Source organism: Myotis nattereri (assembly GCF_964212035.1).
Source record: "Myotis nattereri genome assembly, chromosome: 1".
Classification (NCBI taxonomy): domain Eukaryota; kingdom Metazoa; phylum Chordata; class Mammalia; order Chiroptera; family Vespertilionidae; genus Myotis; species Myotis nattereri.
Window position 1 is genome coordinate 188,312,131 of NC_138075.1, and position 17,217 is coordinate 188,329,347.

General features: G+C 37.2%; 1 protein-coding gene across 1 annotated transcript in view; it reads left to right on the plus strand.

Annotated features, from left to right (window-relative positions):
• Window positions 1-1,181: 1,181 nt before the first annotated feature.
• Window positions 1,182-17,217, plus strand: part of LOC308535315 (transmembrane protease serine 11F-like) — a gene marked incomplete at both ends in the record, with an annotated part of 34,253 nt that continues 18,217 nt past the window's right edge. Inside the window, 5 exons of the mRNA XM_081114157.1 lie at window positions 1,182-1,186; window positions 2,373-2,527; window positions 5,171-5,289; window positions 13,233-13,300; window positions 14,935-15,098. Of these exons, the coding sequence (XP_080970283.1) occupies window positions 1,182-1,186; window positions 2,373-2,527; window positions 5,171-5,289; window positions 13,233-13,300; window positions 14,935-15,098 (511 nt within the window). The remainder of the gene's footprint in view (window positions 1,187-2,372; window positions 2,528-5,170; window positions 5,290-13,232; window positions 13,301-14,934; window positions 15,099-17,217) is intronic.

The window sequence follows — 17,217 nt, forward strand, 5'->3', positions numbered from 1 at the left end:
TATGTGACTAAACAAGGTTTGAACCCTTGAATTTATGATGCTGAATTTCATGCTTTTTCTAATACTCATTTCATATGTACTTCATTACGCTAACTATTGTTTCATTTATATTCAAAATACCAAAAGGTTTTAGTCCTGTATTTTAATGAGATTTTTAGAATGACATGAACTTCTGACATTGACAGTTATTTTGTCATCATTACATTAATGTGATCTCCTAGCAATGCCATTTTTATTTGATATCCACATCGAAACATTAAAAGATAAGGCATTATCCACAAGGTTGTTAGAAAAAAGGTGTGGATCTTATTGGAAATATTCTGGGCTTGTTGCCTTCAGACTAAGGATTGTGCTTACATGCAATATTATATTTTTTAAAATATATTTTATTGATTTTTTCCAGAGAAGAAGGGAGAGGGATAGAGAGTTAGAAACATTGATGAGAGAGAAACATCAATCAGCTGCCTCCTGCACACCCACTACTGGGGATGTGCCCATAACCAAGGTACATGCCCTTGACCGGAATCGAACCTGGGACCCTTCAGTCCTCAGGTGACGCTCTATCCACTGAGCCAAACCAGTTAGGGCTACATGCAATATTATTAACTATATTCCCTATGTTGTACTTTACCTCCCTGTGACTCTTTTGTAACTACCAATTTGTTGTGAATAATTCTATTTAAAGGCAAGACCCAAAACCAAACAGAATAGAGCAAAACAAAGCCATAGCTTCAGTGAAGGAAATAAACAATCTTCTGATTATTTACTTGTGTTATTTACTTGTACTATTTGAATCCTAACAAAGCCATGAAAGGTTTCTATTACTCATTTTATAGAAGAGAGGAATTTTCAGAATTTGAACCAGTTGCACATTTAAAATATATATTATTATAATCAACTTATAAAAGTTTATTGCACACTTAGGACTGCCTTGAATTTTTATTCATTTAAGGTAAACTATACTTCCTTTGCAGTTGGCTGCTATCTGCATACTCCTCCCGCCAACTCTACTTTAAAACACTGAAGTGAATACTTGGTAAAACTTATTTCAACTTCCACATGAAAAAAAAGTCAACATTTTAGTATATCAAACTGAGAATAGCTGATCGGCAGATAAAACTCATTTTAAAATCAAATATGACCATGGTAAAATCTTTTTTTTACTCTGATGCAGAGTTAACATGAGGTAATATATGATTATCACCCATATATTTGACAGAATTTTATTTTTGTCATTTTTTGCTTCTTGAAGGCTCACAGTAAAGCAATCAAATTAATAAAACTTAGGAAAAAAGAAGTGAGAATTTAAAATATTGCAGCAATCAAAATATTTACATACTAAATATATTTTGGAAATGGTAACATATACCACTTAGGTGAGAAGGAAGATATTGTACATGGGGACATAAGAAACATTTTTATTTTTTCTGAGTGTGTGGTTGTAGCCTTAACAGTTACTTTATTATTAGAGTCATGCAAACAGGTGTCAGAGACACAACTAGAGTAGAGTCAAGGACAAAGGACATAAAATGGATACTTTGCATTTGGCTCAGACTCAAGGGTAAGGACACCACATTGCTCATTAATAACAACATTGATGCCACATTGGAAACCTTTTGTTCATTGAATCTTCCTCATCTTGCTTAGAGGCACAATCATTTACCTGGACATTGAAACACTGGAGCCATTAACCCTTTTCTTATCACATAGCTAGTCAACAGTCAACAAATCTCAAGAATTGGAACTAAATCTCTCTTCCCCACCCGACTGTCTCAGCCTTAGTTCAGGCCCTCACCATCTCTCTCCTGGACCTTCTAAATTACCTCTAAACCTGTCTTCCTATCTGCCCTTTGGCTCTAATTCCCATCCTCATTCATATCTCTGTGATTTTTCTAAATTCTCAGTCTGATTAAAACCTTTATTGACTACCATCTCCTGCAGAATCAATTTCAAGCTCTTCCTTCTGGGTTATGATATTGCCCAGGATCTGGTCCAGCCCACCTCTTTACCATATCCTCTTTCAAGCACAGCAGTGCTGGAAAAGACTTGCAATTGTGGACATACTTTAGGAGACCATAAAATATTTGAGGGCAAAAGGCTTATTTTATGTATTTTTGTTTCTAGTGCCAAAACGTCAGATAGAATGCAGTGGAAATATATTCCCAGTTGAGCTTTAAGTAAAACTTACATTGTGAATGGGATGTTGGGGGAGGATATACAAATTAAAATCTTGTGTTCTTTTCAATATCTAAGCATCCTATTGTTATTTAGCAGTATAAACTATTTCTGTAGAGTAATAAAGTAAGTGAACATAGAGTAAAGCCATAATGATTATTTTTTGTCTTACTGTTTATTCCTTTCCATTATCACAGACCAGCTCAATTTTCAAAAGCTGATAATTACCCTCCAGTTGAATTTCAAAGAAGACAGCAATTTTGGGACCCTATTCGCCTAGCTCTTTTCACATTGGTAATTGTAGCAATCATAGGAATTACGATTGGCATTGTTAGTCATTACGTTGTTGAGGGTAAGTATCCAGGTCACATTTCTATTGCCTAAGTGCTCCATGACTGAATATCTTAAAATTCTCTGTTGTATAAAAAATGTCATTTGCATGACATTAACATTTTAATTACTAATGTTTTACTGATGTTAAATTATAGTTTGCTCCAGTATTGAGTTCAGTCTTACATATTTCCAACCAGTGAAGCTTGCAATATAGATAGACACATGTCAAAGAAATACATATTTAAAAAGAGAAAGAATGAAATATTATCCTCAGAATAAAGATAAATCACATCATGTGCTGAGTTTAATATACTTTTCTCAAAATCAATACCTTGAGTTGCCCCAAGAAGAGCTGATGATATGAGGAAAGTTACTAAAAAATATTTGTAAAGGCTTAAAGATCAAACATTATTTTTGAAGGAAAAGGAGATTGTTTCATGATTGGAGAAAGGACAGAAAATTTAGGAATAATTTCACATTATGTGCACAAATAGATAGTTAATAACACAGGTAAGCCAAATGACAATTGACTAAGATTGATTTGATACGTGTATTTATAATCACATGTGACTGAGACTTTGTCTAAAATTTTACAGAAGTATATGACTTACAATAAAACCATACTTAAAAAAACCTCCTAGAAAGAGACGAACATTATTCAACATGTCCAGCTTGATTTCTTACCCACTTTATTGGGGGATTGATAATATCCATTTCTTAGACTCTCATAAAATAAAAGGAGAAACCAAGTTACCCCATCAATTGCGTCTTTGTTGTTAATATCTTCTTTGAGTTAAAATACAGTGAACTAGTTTTGTTTTTAATATGCCCTCCATCCCTAATATGGCAGGTCTTCAAAAAAGAAAAATTGAGGAGATAATAAAAATAATAGCAAAAAAAGCATTTACAAAATATCAAAGAGGTTGTGGGAGGCTGAACAATGCCCCTCTCATAAGGCATCCATGTCTTAATCCTTACAACATGCGGATCTACCTTATATAGCAAAAGGGACTTTGCGGATGTGATTACACTGAGAATTCTGAGAGAGAGCGGTTATTCCGGATTTTCCAGATGAGCCATAAATGTAACCAAAATATTTGATAAGAAAGTGTCAAGAAGGTCAAAGAAAGAAGAAGGCCATGTGACAAAAAAAAAAAAAAAGCTGGGGGAGAAGGAGACAATATGATGTGTGATCACAAGCCAAGGAATGAGGATAACCTCTAAAAGTGGACAAAGGGGGGAAAAAAGATTCCCCTCCCCTTAGAAGGTCCCGAAGGAACCGGCTCTGCCAGCACGTTGATCTTAGCCCTCCCTGTAAAACTCACTGCAGACTTTTGACTTCCAAAACTGTAAGAGAATAAATTTGTGTTCTTCTAAGCCACTGAATTTGTGCAAACTTGTTATAGCACAGCAATAGGAAACCATTATAGAGGTTAATACTTAAGATTTTGATAAATCCATGACATGGACCTTCCATGCAGGTCATTGTGAGTTGCCTGATTATAGATAGAAATTTTTTAAAACAAAGAAGAAAGTCTATGACAAAGGATAAGCAAGTGGAAGGGGATAAAATAGAGGTATCTAAAATGACACACACATTCAAAAAGTAATTTACATATTTTTATAGCATAAGGAAATCAAAACGAAGTCAGTGAAGGAAACCATATTGCAGTAACCAAGAAAACACCAAGAAGAAAAAAGAATATTAAAATAGTAATTTTAAAGAGTAGAAATAAGGAAGAACAGTAAAAAAATAAAATATGTGAAATAATTGAAACAAAAGTAAGGATTTGTGCAGGCTTAATGATAAAATTTACATCACCAGGATTAAAGTGTATTTGATGGAGTTATTTTTATCCTAAGGATTTCAGCTTTCACTGTATATAATTCTAACCAATTATTTACTCTCTGATATATAATAATTTTAAAAATAAAGATTATAAAATAATACAGTGACTTTTAAAATATGAATGGTCTGCCAATGTCCACCAACCAGGGACTACCAGGAACACATCTGTAGTGGGTTTATTGCATGTTCAGGGAAGGAAAGCACATGCCATGGAAACCATGGGACGGGTCAGTCAGACACTGTTAGAGATGATAAGATTGTGATTTGTAACTAATTTTGAGGGGGGTTCTCTAGATTGGATGCTGTCAGAATGTTGGACTAATGCTGTGATTTCATAACTTAGTACATCTTATCTAGAAGGCAAAAGTAATGAAGTAAGGCTTAAAGTTATAATTGTCAGTCACTTATAATAGCCAGGATAGAGAGATGTTCTGTCTTGTTTGGAGAGTGTTTTTGTGTGAGCTCAACATACCTGTGGAATGGTCGTGTTTTTGTCATTGTCTATACGGCCAAGAGTGGCCTTGTGTAATGTTGATGTGCTATGAAATTGTTTATGTTCAAGAGGATGATACCAAGGCTTAGGTGGTAGTAGTGGGCCAGCACCTGAAGGTCAGGGGCCATGTTTTCTCTCTCAAGTCCATAAATTCTTGAGTCTTCCTTTAAAATATAGTTTCTGTATTACTAATTAAATACTAAGTGCTGGACAATTAATATCTCTAACTTTTTTGTTGCTCATCATAATGGCTGGGGACTGGAGATAAGAAACTGATGATACTTAAGCAGTGATTTTTGTTGTTTATTTTTACCTTTCAGATGATAAGTCATTTTATTACCTTGCCTCTTTTCAAGTCACAAATGTAAAATATAGAGAAAATTATGGAATAAAAACCTCAAAAGAGTTTACACAAAGGAGTCATCAGATCGAGAGAATGGTAAGCTAAATAGAAAAATTTTAAACTTTATAAATGTGTTTTTCTGTCTCACTTTGAATGTGGTTATTGTAGTAATTTTGCGTCTCCATGTTTCAATATCTTTTTCTGTGAAATGAGGATAATATAGTATCTAGGTTATATGGTTAAGAAGATTAAATAACTTAATGAATACAAAATATTTAAAATAATATTCCGTACTATTACAGTTATGTAGTTAGAGAGGCAACAAATTAAGACCTGAGGAGATTGTTGGTTGAGGCAGATGTTTTCCCAATTTTTAACTTTATTTTATTTCTTAATTCATTTTCCTTTATCATTTTTTTTAACATGAGAATTAGGGTGGTCATATTGGCCTTATAATTTTGTTTATTTTGCTTTTAAATGTATGTAAATTATCACATACAAGGATGTGTGTCTTTAATTCTTGATCTCAAAATTAATAATGCCCCTCAAATATTTTGCTTGTCTTTGAAAACATGCATTTATCAAGGCATTTATATTTTTAAAAAATATATAAGATAAGATAAATTTTTACCTTCATAGTAGGAAGTCAAATAGAATAGTGTTCCACTTTTGCTCTCATGAAAAGCATGTCTGTGGAGACCACAGATTTGTTAGAAAATCAGTATTTTTGCCCTTTTAGCTTTTGAAACCTATTAGGGAAAAAGACGTAATGTGTCTATGATTGGCTAGAGATACTATCTCTTAAAATATATGTTTTTATTGATTTTAGAGAGGAAAGAAGATGGAGAGAGAGATAGAAATATCAATGATGAAAGAGAATCATCGATTGGCTGGGAATGGAACCATGACCTCCTGGTTCATAGGTGGACCTTCAACCATGGAGCCACGCCAGCCAGGCGACACTATCTATTAAAATATATATATATTAATTGATTTCAGAGAGGAAGGGAGAGGGGAAAAGAGAGATAGAAACATCAATGATGGGAGAGAATCATTGATTGGCTGTCTTCTGCACACTCCACACTGGGGATTGAGCCCACAACCCAGGCATGTGCCCTGACCCCTGGAATGGTCCCATTCCAATGAACCATGACCTCCAGGCTCATAGGTCGATGCTCAACCACTGAGCCAAGTCAGCTGGGCTAAGCACTATCTCTTAATTAAAAGATGAGTATTTAGCCCTCCAATACTTCCACTGTTCTCATATTTTTCTGAATTATTAGCAATGGTGGAAAGTGTTAGCATTTTATTCATTTATCTTTAGATAATTTGATTTTAAATGTTAAAAATCAGTAAGTAGTATTTTCCTTTCCATAGCTATTTACTGTTTGCATGTAACATAATAGTGTTTTTTACAATTATGTTGCCACAATTTTCACTTCATTGGTTGGTGGGTTTATTCAGAATTATGTTTATACTATGTTAAACACAAATATCAAATTATTACAACATAATGATTTGATATTTGTGTTTATTGTGAAATGATTACCACCATAAGCCTGCTTAACTTCACACATAGTTATAATTTTTTTCTTTTAAATCATGATGAGAATTTTTACGATCTACTCTCTTGGCAACTTTCAAATTATAGAGATGGTCCTTCAATAATGTTGGTTTATTATAAGGTTGATGAGATGCCACAGGAACTTAACTCTTATTTATATCAATTAGCCTATGGTAAAATTGATTTTCCTTAAAATCACAAGACCTATCAAAAATGTCAAGTGAAAACTTACTATACAACATAGTATTATTACCTATAGTCCCCATGCTATGAATTACATCCCCATAACTTATTTATTTTATAAATGGAAGTTTGTACCATTTGACAACTTTCACCCATTTCGCACCTCCTTTTCACCCCTAACCCCTTCCACTCCAGCCCCCAAAGTGATTTCTACATTCTCCTTGAGAACATCAGGTAGTTGGTGCACTCCTGGTATTATTAAGGCCAGTTCTCTAAAAACTTGTTTGTTTATATAAAAGTAAAATAAAAGTAGAAGTTCTGATATTTTCCATACCCTCCATGAAAAATTGGCTTCATTTTGGAAATCAATGCTCAGAATAATCTAAAAAGCTAATCTATAAATGATAATTATTATCATTGGATAGAAGGATGACTTCCACTTACTGTGCAGAATATTCAATATGGAAAGACTACTAATGTTGGCTGTACACCTTTCTAACCTTATGAATTAAAAATAGCTTCCCATGAGGTTTACCTAGGTTTAGGGTTCAATCCCATGTAAGGGCACATATGGGAAGCAATAGATGGATGTTTTGCTCTCACGTCGATCTCTCTCTCTCTCTCTCTCTCTCTCTCTCTCTCTCTCTCCTCCCTCCCTCCTTCCCTCTCTCTCTTCCTTGTTCTAAACATATCCTCAGGTCGGGATTAAAAAATAGCTTCCTATTAGAACCTTTTTTTGGCGCTCTGTATGTTCTAAAACTGCAACAACTAAGCTTGAATCTTTAAACAGTTTTTCTCTTTCTATCTCCTTTTTTTCCTCTTTTTAAAGAAGTAATATAATATATAAACATCTCTGGAGATACATAATATTATCTCTAAAAACAGTTTTCCATTTAAGTTCATTACATTTTTTTCCTGGTTACAAGCTAAAGCTCTCATCTGGAAATTGAAAACGTGTGGTCGCTGACCTTCTAAACAATGGGCGCATTGAGACAGATGGATAGCAGAGCATTCTCCAGCTCCAGCTTATGATCCCTGTAGAGGTGGGATCTCAAAAGCACAGTGTGTGATGAAGATTCTTGGTTCTATAATTAATTAGCCAAAAGCTTTCAGAAAAATCTTGTAAGTGTGCGAGGGCAACAGAAAAGGACAAAGTCAGAAGCTAGACAAAGATGCGGTTTGAGAAGTGCAGCCTCAGCCTGATTTCTGAGGAGATCTTAAACCTAAATTACAGCACAGTGGTGGTTCTGCCCATAGATAAGAGGGCTGGGCTGTTTGTGTTATGACAACAAGGGCTGCCCAGGGAAGTAAGCATAAGCTACTCGCCATCACTGAGAAATGTGCTCAGGTCAGATAAGGGTAGTCTTCAGGAGAAATATAGGTGTGAGCTGTTATCAATCAAGACCTATAGAAGCTGGGGCACGTCTGTCCAAAAGTTTGGGGAGGGGACAAATATTTGCCACAGTTCCTCTTTTGTAACAGTTCATCACCATTTAAGTAATCTTATTCTTAAGGAATGTATTAAGAGGAAAACATTTTTGTTCATACTTGATCATAGACAGTAAAGGTTCCATTGACGTATGCCTCCAAGTCATCTGAGGCAGGATTCTTCCTTTGCTTGTCTTTCTTCTGGTGCCCCATAAATGACCTCATTGTTTCCCATGATAAGTGGAACACTTTTGGTAGAAAATAACAGAAACCCAATTAAGGAGTCAAAGAAAAAAAGAATGAAAGAGAGAAGTAGGTAGGGAGGGAGGGAAGAAAGTGGAGGAGAGAGGAAAGGAAAGAGGGAGGGTGAAAGGAAGGGAAGGAAGAGAGGAGGAAGAAAGGAAGGAAGGAAGGAAGGAAGGAAGGAAGGAAGGAAGGAAGGAAGGAAGGAAGGGACTGTTGGGAAAATCTAGAGATTCATTTGGCTTTGGACATGGCTGGACTCAGAGGCTCAAACAATGTCCTCAGGTTTAAAAATTTTTTAAAACAAAGTATTGTGCATCATAGCAGCATTACTTAGAATAGCTAAGATTTGGAAACAGCCCATGTACCCATCCGTAGATGAATGGATAAAAAAACTGTGAGACATTTAACACTATGGAATACTATGCAGCTGTAAAAACAAAGAGGGATCTCTTACCCTTCGGGACAACACGGATGGACCTGGAAAATATTATGCTAAGTGAAATAAGCCAAACTGAGAAAGACAAGTCACATGATCTCACTTATTTGTGGAATCTAATGAAAAAAATTAATTGACCAATAATCACACTGTTGTTTGATTAATCATGGTTGGAGAATTCATCAATTAATGAAAATGTTATTGTTCACTTACTTTGTGCAAGGCTACGAAGAATACCAAGGTCTGTATATTACAGTTCCTTCCTAATTGGAATTTATAATATGGTTTATGTATGGAAGTTTGTGTACGGAAACAATACAAACTAAAAGTTTAGGTAATATGAGAGCTAAGAAGATGATATGATGGTATGAGAGTTGCCACAGTGCAGAATATAATTGTCAAATATTTGACCCAAATGATCGGGATTTTAGTTCAGAGGGAGGAAAAATCCCTTTGAGCTGGCAGAAAGCTCTCGTGGAGAAGAAAGGGAAACAGAATGAATGCCCTTGTTGTGTTTGCCCTCTGGTGGTACATGTTTCCATGACAGTAACAGGAAATATTCAAAATCTGCCTGACTTATTTTCATAGGTGGATCTGGAAAGGGATTCCCTAGTTGGCATCCAGTAACTAGTGATCGTCCATGAGGACTTAATCTGCATGTAGTTCCCAGCCAGAGGGGAAGCCGCAAGCTCAGTCTTGCTGGAGACAGTAATTGAGTGTACTATTAGTCAGAGCCACACTATTGTTTCAAACATGTTGTACTGCTTTTTAATGCTAGAGTTCAAACCAAGGACTACAATTAGTATCTGATTTTAAGGAGAACTTTTCTATTCTACCATGAGCTCACACACTCTTGTTTTAAAATAGAATGATTTCAAATAAAATCATTTGTTCTTTATGATTTGCACCATAGAAAGGGAAAAATACAATTAATATTAGTGAGTTCTTATAAGAAAAATGTAAACATGTAAAAATGTAAAAATTAAACATCTCCAGAAATTGCTTACAATAATAAGTATCTGGAGAGCAGCAGTTCCCTTAGCCTTGCTAATCTCAGAAGCAGGAAGGAGAAACCTCCCAAGAGGAAATCTTTTATGAGATTTAGAGTCAGGAAATAAAAAATGTACTGAGGTCTCCTTTAAAGGTTTGCTGCCCGGGCCTCTCTACCCCCACCTACCGTAACACCTGTTGTCAAGTATGGAAGTAACTCAGGGTTGTTTATGTCACATAATGGACTTGAGAATACAAAAGCTAGAGCCAGATTTCCTGGGTTCATGTGCCAGAAGCACTACTTTTTGTTGTTGCTATTCCTCATGCTTTCTAAGTTGACAACCACTTTAGGAGGTAACTGCTAGATATATAAAATCCCCTTCTTACAAGTTAGGAGACCTAGGCACAAAGACACTAAATGATGTTTCTAAAATTACCTTCCAGTAAGAGACAGCTTCAGAAATTGATACTGTGCGTAACTACTAGGCTGTCACAACCTCAGACATACTTGTTTTTCTATTACTCCACATACATGTACTTTTTGTTTGTATATTTTTTCATTAATTTTTTTAACTTTTCAATTATAGTTGACATTTAATATTATATTAGTTTAAAGTAGACAGCATAATGCAGAATCACTGCTTTCTATGCTATCTTGAACAAGTAATCTTAAGTGTTCTGAGCCTCAGTTTCTTCATCTATAAAATGGGACTGTTGAGGATAAATAAAATACTTTACTCATAAGGTGTGTGAGGTTTGAACAAAGGAATCAGTCCCATGCCTACTATGTAGTATGAGGGTTAATACATGCAAGCTGTTCTTAATGGTCACACCAATATTGAAATGTATCAGAATCTATTCATTTTTAAACAGAGATTGACACCTTAAGGGACTATGATATTGATAATATCACATTTTAGTTTGAAGAGATTCTTTTTTTTTTTTTAAATCCTCACCTGAGGATTTTTTTCCCCCCATTAATTTTTAGAGAGAGTGGAAGGCAGGGGGAGAGACAGGGAGAGACAAACATCAATATGAGAGAGACACATTGATTGGTTGCCTCCCCCACATACCCCAACAAGGTCCACCCAGGGATTGAGCCTGCAACGGAGTTATATGCCCTTAACTGGAATCGAAACTGCTACCCTTCAGTTCATGGGCTGATGCTCTGACCACTGAGAAAACTGGTTGGGGCAGTTTGAAGAGATTCCTGGTAATTTTTTATACTCTGATATGAATCTTGATCATTTCCCAAAGTGCCATTATATACACAGTTCAAAATTTCAGAGGACCTTTATATAAAATGCTAAAGACATTAAAGTCAGATTTTCTCCCTGTTCCTTGAGAAGTGGAATAAAATGGGCTGAGAGCAGTTAGTGAAATCATAAGTGATATAATTCAGAACTGATTCAAAATCCTGAAATGACCATCCATGTGAAGGTCACCACTGGGGTCTCTTGGTTCCCACCTTATTTTAGATTCCCATGGATTTCTACTTACATGATTTGCTGATGAAACAAAACCATGTGTTATTATCTTCTTCCCTTTAGTGGTGATTCTTCATTCATTTACTCACGTACTCACTCATGGATTTATTCATCAGACATGCATTGGGTGTTTATTTTGGGCTAAGCAATGTGCCAAATGCTAGAGATACAAAAATGAATCAGACAAACTCCCAGCCGTCACACAGCTCACAGTCTCAAGTAGGAAAGACACACCTGCAAACCGGCATGATAATTGCTGTAATAGAATCATGTCAAGATACTGAGGTGGCCCAAGCAAAGGAATGTTCACTTTGGTTCAGGAGGGCAAGTCAAAGAAAACTTAGTTGTCACTGGAGTTTCTAAAGAATTACAGAATTGTAATTGAATAAATTTCCTGAGGAAAAAAAAGTATATTGTAGGAAGACAGAAATGAATGTGTAGAGTCATAGAGGTATGAACCCATTTAGTGGGTGTAGGAAAGAACAGGCCATTCAGTAGATAAGAGAACAGGTTTTGGAGGTAGGGACAGGGCAGGGGCCAACGAAAGGACAGGATTATGGAGCTCACACGAAGGGAGACATTGGGCTTGAAGCAGGAGTATAACAGACTCAGATATGCACTTTAGAGGTATCCCCTTTGCTAGCATTGTAGGGGACGACTGAGGGGAGAGAGAATAGAGTAGAACCACATAAATGTGCCAGAGAGGGGACTGCTGCAAAGGCCCAAGTTTCAAGGGGGCTGATTTCAGACCATACCAGTAGGATTGAAGGAAAGGATGTAGAATCAATGTTTAGGAGGTAAAATCTACTGAGCATTGTTACTGGTTTAGAGGATTCAGGGAGAGGGAAAAACCTTATGGAGAAGAAGGTAATATTCCCTCTTCCCAGAGGATATAGTAATTAAGGGACAAGGTTTACCATGGATGTGGGCCTATGTAAACATATGTGGACCTGTGATTTCTGACTCTCAGTTCAGTGTTTGTTTGTTTTTGTCTCAGGCTGTGCCTTAATAGTTTTTTTGGGAATCAGAACCTTTTAGGAAATCAGTTCTCTGAACATCCCAAATATTTCAATGGTTCGGACCAGAAAAACTGAGTAATAAAATGCTGACAGTGTGGAGTGTGGTGAAACTTACTTATAAACCTAGTACCAGTTGTGAAAGCCTGCCTGCCACGGAGAGATGACTAACAAGTGAGGGCGTCAGAGTCACACAATAGGTGTTGTTGCACATTACATCAAAGGCTGTCGCAATGAGATAATCATTTAAGAAACCAACAAATAAGGGACCAGATGCCATATTTGAGAATAACTAATGGTAGGTTTTTTTAGAAGTGAAGATGCTACCTTAGTGAATAGCACAGGTTTTAATTCATCTGACAATAATTAAAATGAGCATTATCAATAGTTTACAATATGCCAGGTAAGGTGTAAAATGCAAGATATACATTACTTCATTTAATCCTCAAAACAACTCTTTGAGGTAGACACTGTTATTCCATTCTACAGACACTTAGCAAAATTGAACAGTTTTGTTGAGCTTATTCAATTCTATAAGGATTAGAACCTGGTTTAGTCTTATCACTGTGAATAGCCTGTTCACATGTCTGAGAATAAACTGAAATCATTGTCATTCCCTCCAGTCTCTGGATAAGAAAGGGATTAACAGTTTTCTTAAGACTAATACATTATAAATTATTTCTACTCAGATGTCTAGGATATTTCGACGTTCTTCTGGAGCAGGTCGGTTTATCAAATCTCATGTTATCAAAATAAGGTAGGTAAACTTGGTTTGCAACTTCAACCCAGTAATTAAGAAGCATTGAACAAACACGATTGCTCAACTCCCCTGAGCACTTCTTTGCAGGGATACAAAGATGTCATGAATCCTGAGTAGCCCAGCTGATACTGCCCAGCCACTTCCCAGTCACAGTAGAAAGATGTAGAGTGCCTTATGACAAGAGACAATGTCACTTATTGGGTTAAAAATAAAGACACTCTCCAAGAGAAAAAAATACCGGAAGAGGGGGGATGGTACTGCCAACATACCCTGCTCCTTAAGTGAGGGATCAGTGGAACTTAGTCCAGTTCTTTTTGACTATCCTCATTTTAAGCCTACCCAACAATCAGCCTATGACTTTCTTTGCAATAAGGATTTTCTTTAACACCATTGCATTTCCATTATTATTTTAAAAAATTTTTAATGCTTTCATTTCTATACTCTGATGAAAGGCAATAATCAGTAATTGAACATACACTTGTTGCCAGAGACTAAAATAAATGACTAGAATGCATCCTGAATGTGCTGCTCACATTATATCTGAAGGCTTGGCATTTATTAGAATAATATAGCTTTCCTATACATTCTGATTAAAATTATTAATTTTTCTATGGATATCAATTGATATATAAATATATGTATTTGTAATACTTAACATGTCTGTTTTACTTCTTGATGGTAAAGTAACCACATATGGTTAACGAGCTCATGCCTTTCCTTTTCTTCTCCTCCTCTCTTTATTTGTTCCTTCCTTCCTTTCCCCCCTCCTTCTCTCTTCTTTCTTTCCTTTATTCTTTATTTATTTCCAATTAAATTCATTCTCAAAGGCAACAGAGGCTTTCTATACCTAACAAGTTAATATATTTGAAACTCCTATCAAAAGATTTCCTTTTGTAACTGCTTCCTCTAATCATCTACTTATCAAACTTGTATTAACTGACCAACAGCTGGACCCCCCCATCCCCAAATACCAATGGTTTAACACAATAAAGGTTTATTTCATTTCAGTGATTCAGTTCAAAGAGTCAGAAGCAGCAGCAGGGGATATGGGTGTTGGAGGGGATGGTGGAATTGCCCCCTGGATCTTCTGGTTGGCAGATAAAGAAAGAGTGAAGGCATGGAAGAGTGTATGAGAGGTTTTCAGGGGCTGGGCCTGGAGGTGGGGCACATCATTTCTGCCCACATTCCATTGTCTAGAATTTACTAGAGAGTTCCAATAAACTGCAAGGGAGGCTAGGAAATGAAATCCAGATCTGTGTTCAAGAGACAAGGCAGCTGGGTTTAGTGAAGACAGAGCATTCTCTTCTACACCACTACTGAAGAAGAATAATGATGGTTACAATTTTGGCTCAAAATACCATAAAAAGCAAATTCTTTAAGTATATTTTAAGCATGATTTCATAAACATCTCTTTCTTCCACAAACCCTCCAGACTATGAGTTAAAGGGAGAGAACAATCTTTTTCCTGCTATGTATCTTACCCAGTATTTTTAAAAATAATGTAAAAATCTGATGTACACATATCTATTCTGTTCTTTAAATTTATTGTGAATCTTAATACCTAAAAGTTATTAATGATTAGAAAGCTAGCTTTATTATTATCTTTATTTATATGCTTTTCTGTTCTTTAGTCCAGATGAAAATGGTGTGAACATTCTTATGGTGCTCATGTTTCGATACCCATCTACTAGTAGTGCTGAGTACATAAGGAAAATAATTGAGAGGATTTTATATCAAAGTCTGAAGACAAAAGAGATGCCTTTGACTATAAACAAACCATCACTTACACTCATATGTAAGTCATTTTACCATCTTTATGATTCCCTTCCCGTGCAATCCTCTCATAAGAATTTAGGTTAATGTATTCTCTCATTTAAAGAACTCACCACTGAATATATATATATATATATATATATATATATATATATATATATATATATATATATAATCAGTGTAGAATAAAACAAAATAAAAATTTACTATGACGCAAAATTTAGTTTTATAAATATTTGTTTTTTATTTGATTTTGGCCTCTGCTATAGTTTCTAATTTGTATTATCATGTTAGATCTTTTCAAAAGTATAAAAGAGTGGGTATTATTTTTATCATTTTATAGCAACTGAGACTCAAGGAAGATGTAAGACATGGGACTAACTCCCAGAGGTCTTCAAAGGCCAGTTCTGGGGGTTAGCTTCTGTAGTATCAAAGCAATTGACATCTTTATGAAGGTTAACCCCTGTAGGAAGAATTTTTGACATGAACTGTGAAGAGGTTCTTTTTAATGTTTCTATTGATTTTTAGAGAGAAAGGGAAGGAAAAGGATAGAGAGATAGAAGCATCCATGAGAGAGAAACAACATTCATCTGCTACCACCCACATGCCCACTACTGGGGATCAAGCCTGCATGTGCCCTGGCGGGGAATCAAACCATTGAGGCTCAACACTCAACCACTGAGCAGCACTGGCTGGGCTGAAGAGGTCCTTTACCTCACAATTTTAAACAATGTTTAAAATTTATACCTTCATTAATGCCTTACAGAACAAACTTAGGAAAGTTGTAGTTTTTGTTTTCCCCCAAAAGTAGATGAAAATTAAGTTAAAAAAGGGTATGAAACTTAAAACTATCTCAAAGTTAGTTGGAATCCTAGTTGAGAGGCATTTCTATTTTTTATGCCAATGCATCCTATCTACACTAACAAAAGTCAAAGATGCTAATTGACCATACCTTCCCTATGCCCTAAGCCACACCCACCAGCAAATCAGAGCGACTATATGCAAATTAACCCAACCAAGATGGCAGTTGGCTGCCACGGAACTGGAGCAAGCAGGAAGCTTGGTTGCCTGGGCAATGGAGGAAGCCAAGCTTCCGGCCTGCCCCGAGCCGGCTGTGGCCTCGGCTCATGGCAACAAAGTTTCAATTATAGAAGACAAATAAATCCCAGATACCTGCTTCCAGCCAGCCTCCACTGGGAGCTTGGGTGGCTGGGGGCTGTGGCCAGCCTGCAAACAGCCACCAGCTCCTCACCCAAGATGGCCACACCTTCATAGAGTGAGAGTCTCCACTATGGGGCCTAGCCAGCTTGAAAATGGCCCTCAGCCCCTCATCCAGACTGGCCAGGCACCCCAGCAGAACCCCTCACCCTGAAGGGGCTGTGGCCAGCCTGCAAACAGCCATCAGCCCCTCACCCAGGCTGGCCAGGCACTCCTATATAATAAAAGGATAATATGCAAATTGACCCTAGCAGCAGAACAACTGGGAATGACTGCTCACTATGACACACACTGACCACCAGGGGGCAGACGCTCAATGCAGGAGCTGCCCCCTGGTGGCCAATGCACTCCCACAGGGGAGCTCTGCTCAGCCATAAGCCAGGCTGATGGCTACCAGTACAGCAGTGGTGGTGGGAGCCTCTCCCGCCTCCTCAGCAGGGCTAAGGATGTCTGACTGCAGCTTAGGCCTGCTCCCCGCAGGGAAGTGGAAATTCCCTGAGGGCTCCCGGGCTGCCAGAGGGATGTCTGACTGCCAACTTAGGCCCAATCCCCCAGGGAGCAGACCTAAGCCAGAAGGTGGTTATCCCCTGAGGGGTCCCAGACTGTGAGAGGGCACAGGCTGGCCTGAGGGACCCCCCCCCCCCCCCGCCGAGTGCACAAATTTTTGTGCACCAGGCCTCTAGTATATAATAAAACCCTAATATGCAAATCGACTGAACAGCAGAACGACCAGTTGGTACGATGTGCACTGACCACCAGGGGCCAGATTTTCAACTCAGGATCTGTCCCCTGGTGGTCCGTGTGCTTCCACAGGGGGAGCACTGCTCAGCCAGAAGCCAGGCTCATGGCTGGTGAGTTCAGCAGCAGTGGTGGGAGCCTCTCCTTCCCCTGCTGCTGGTGGGTGGTAAGGAGCGAAGGGTCCT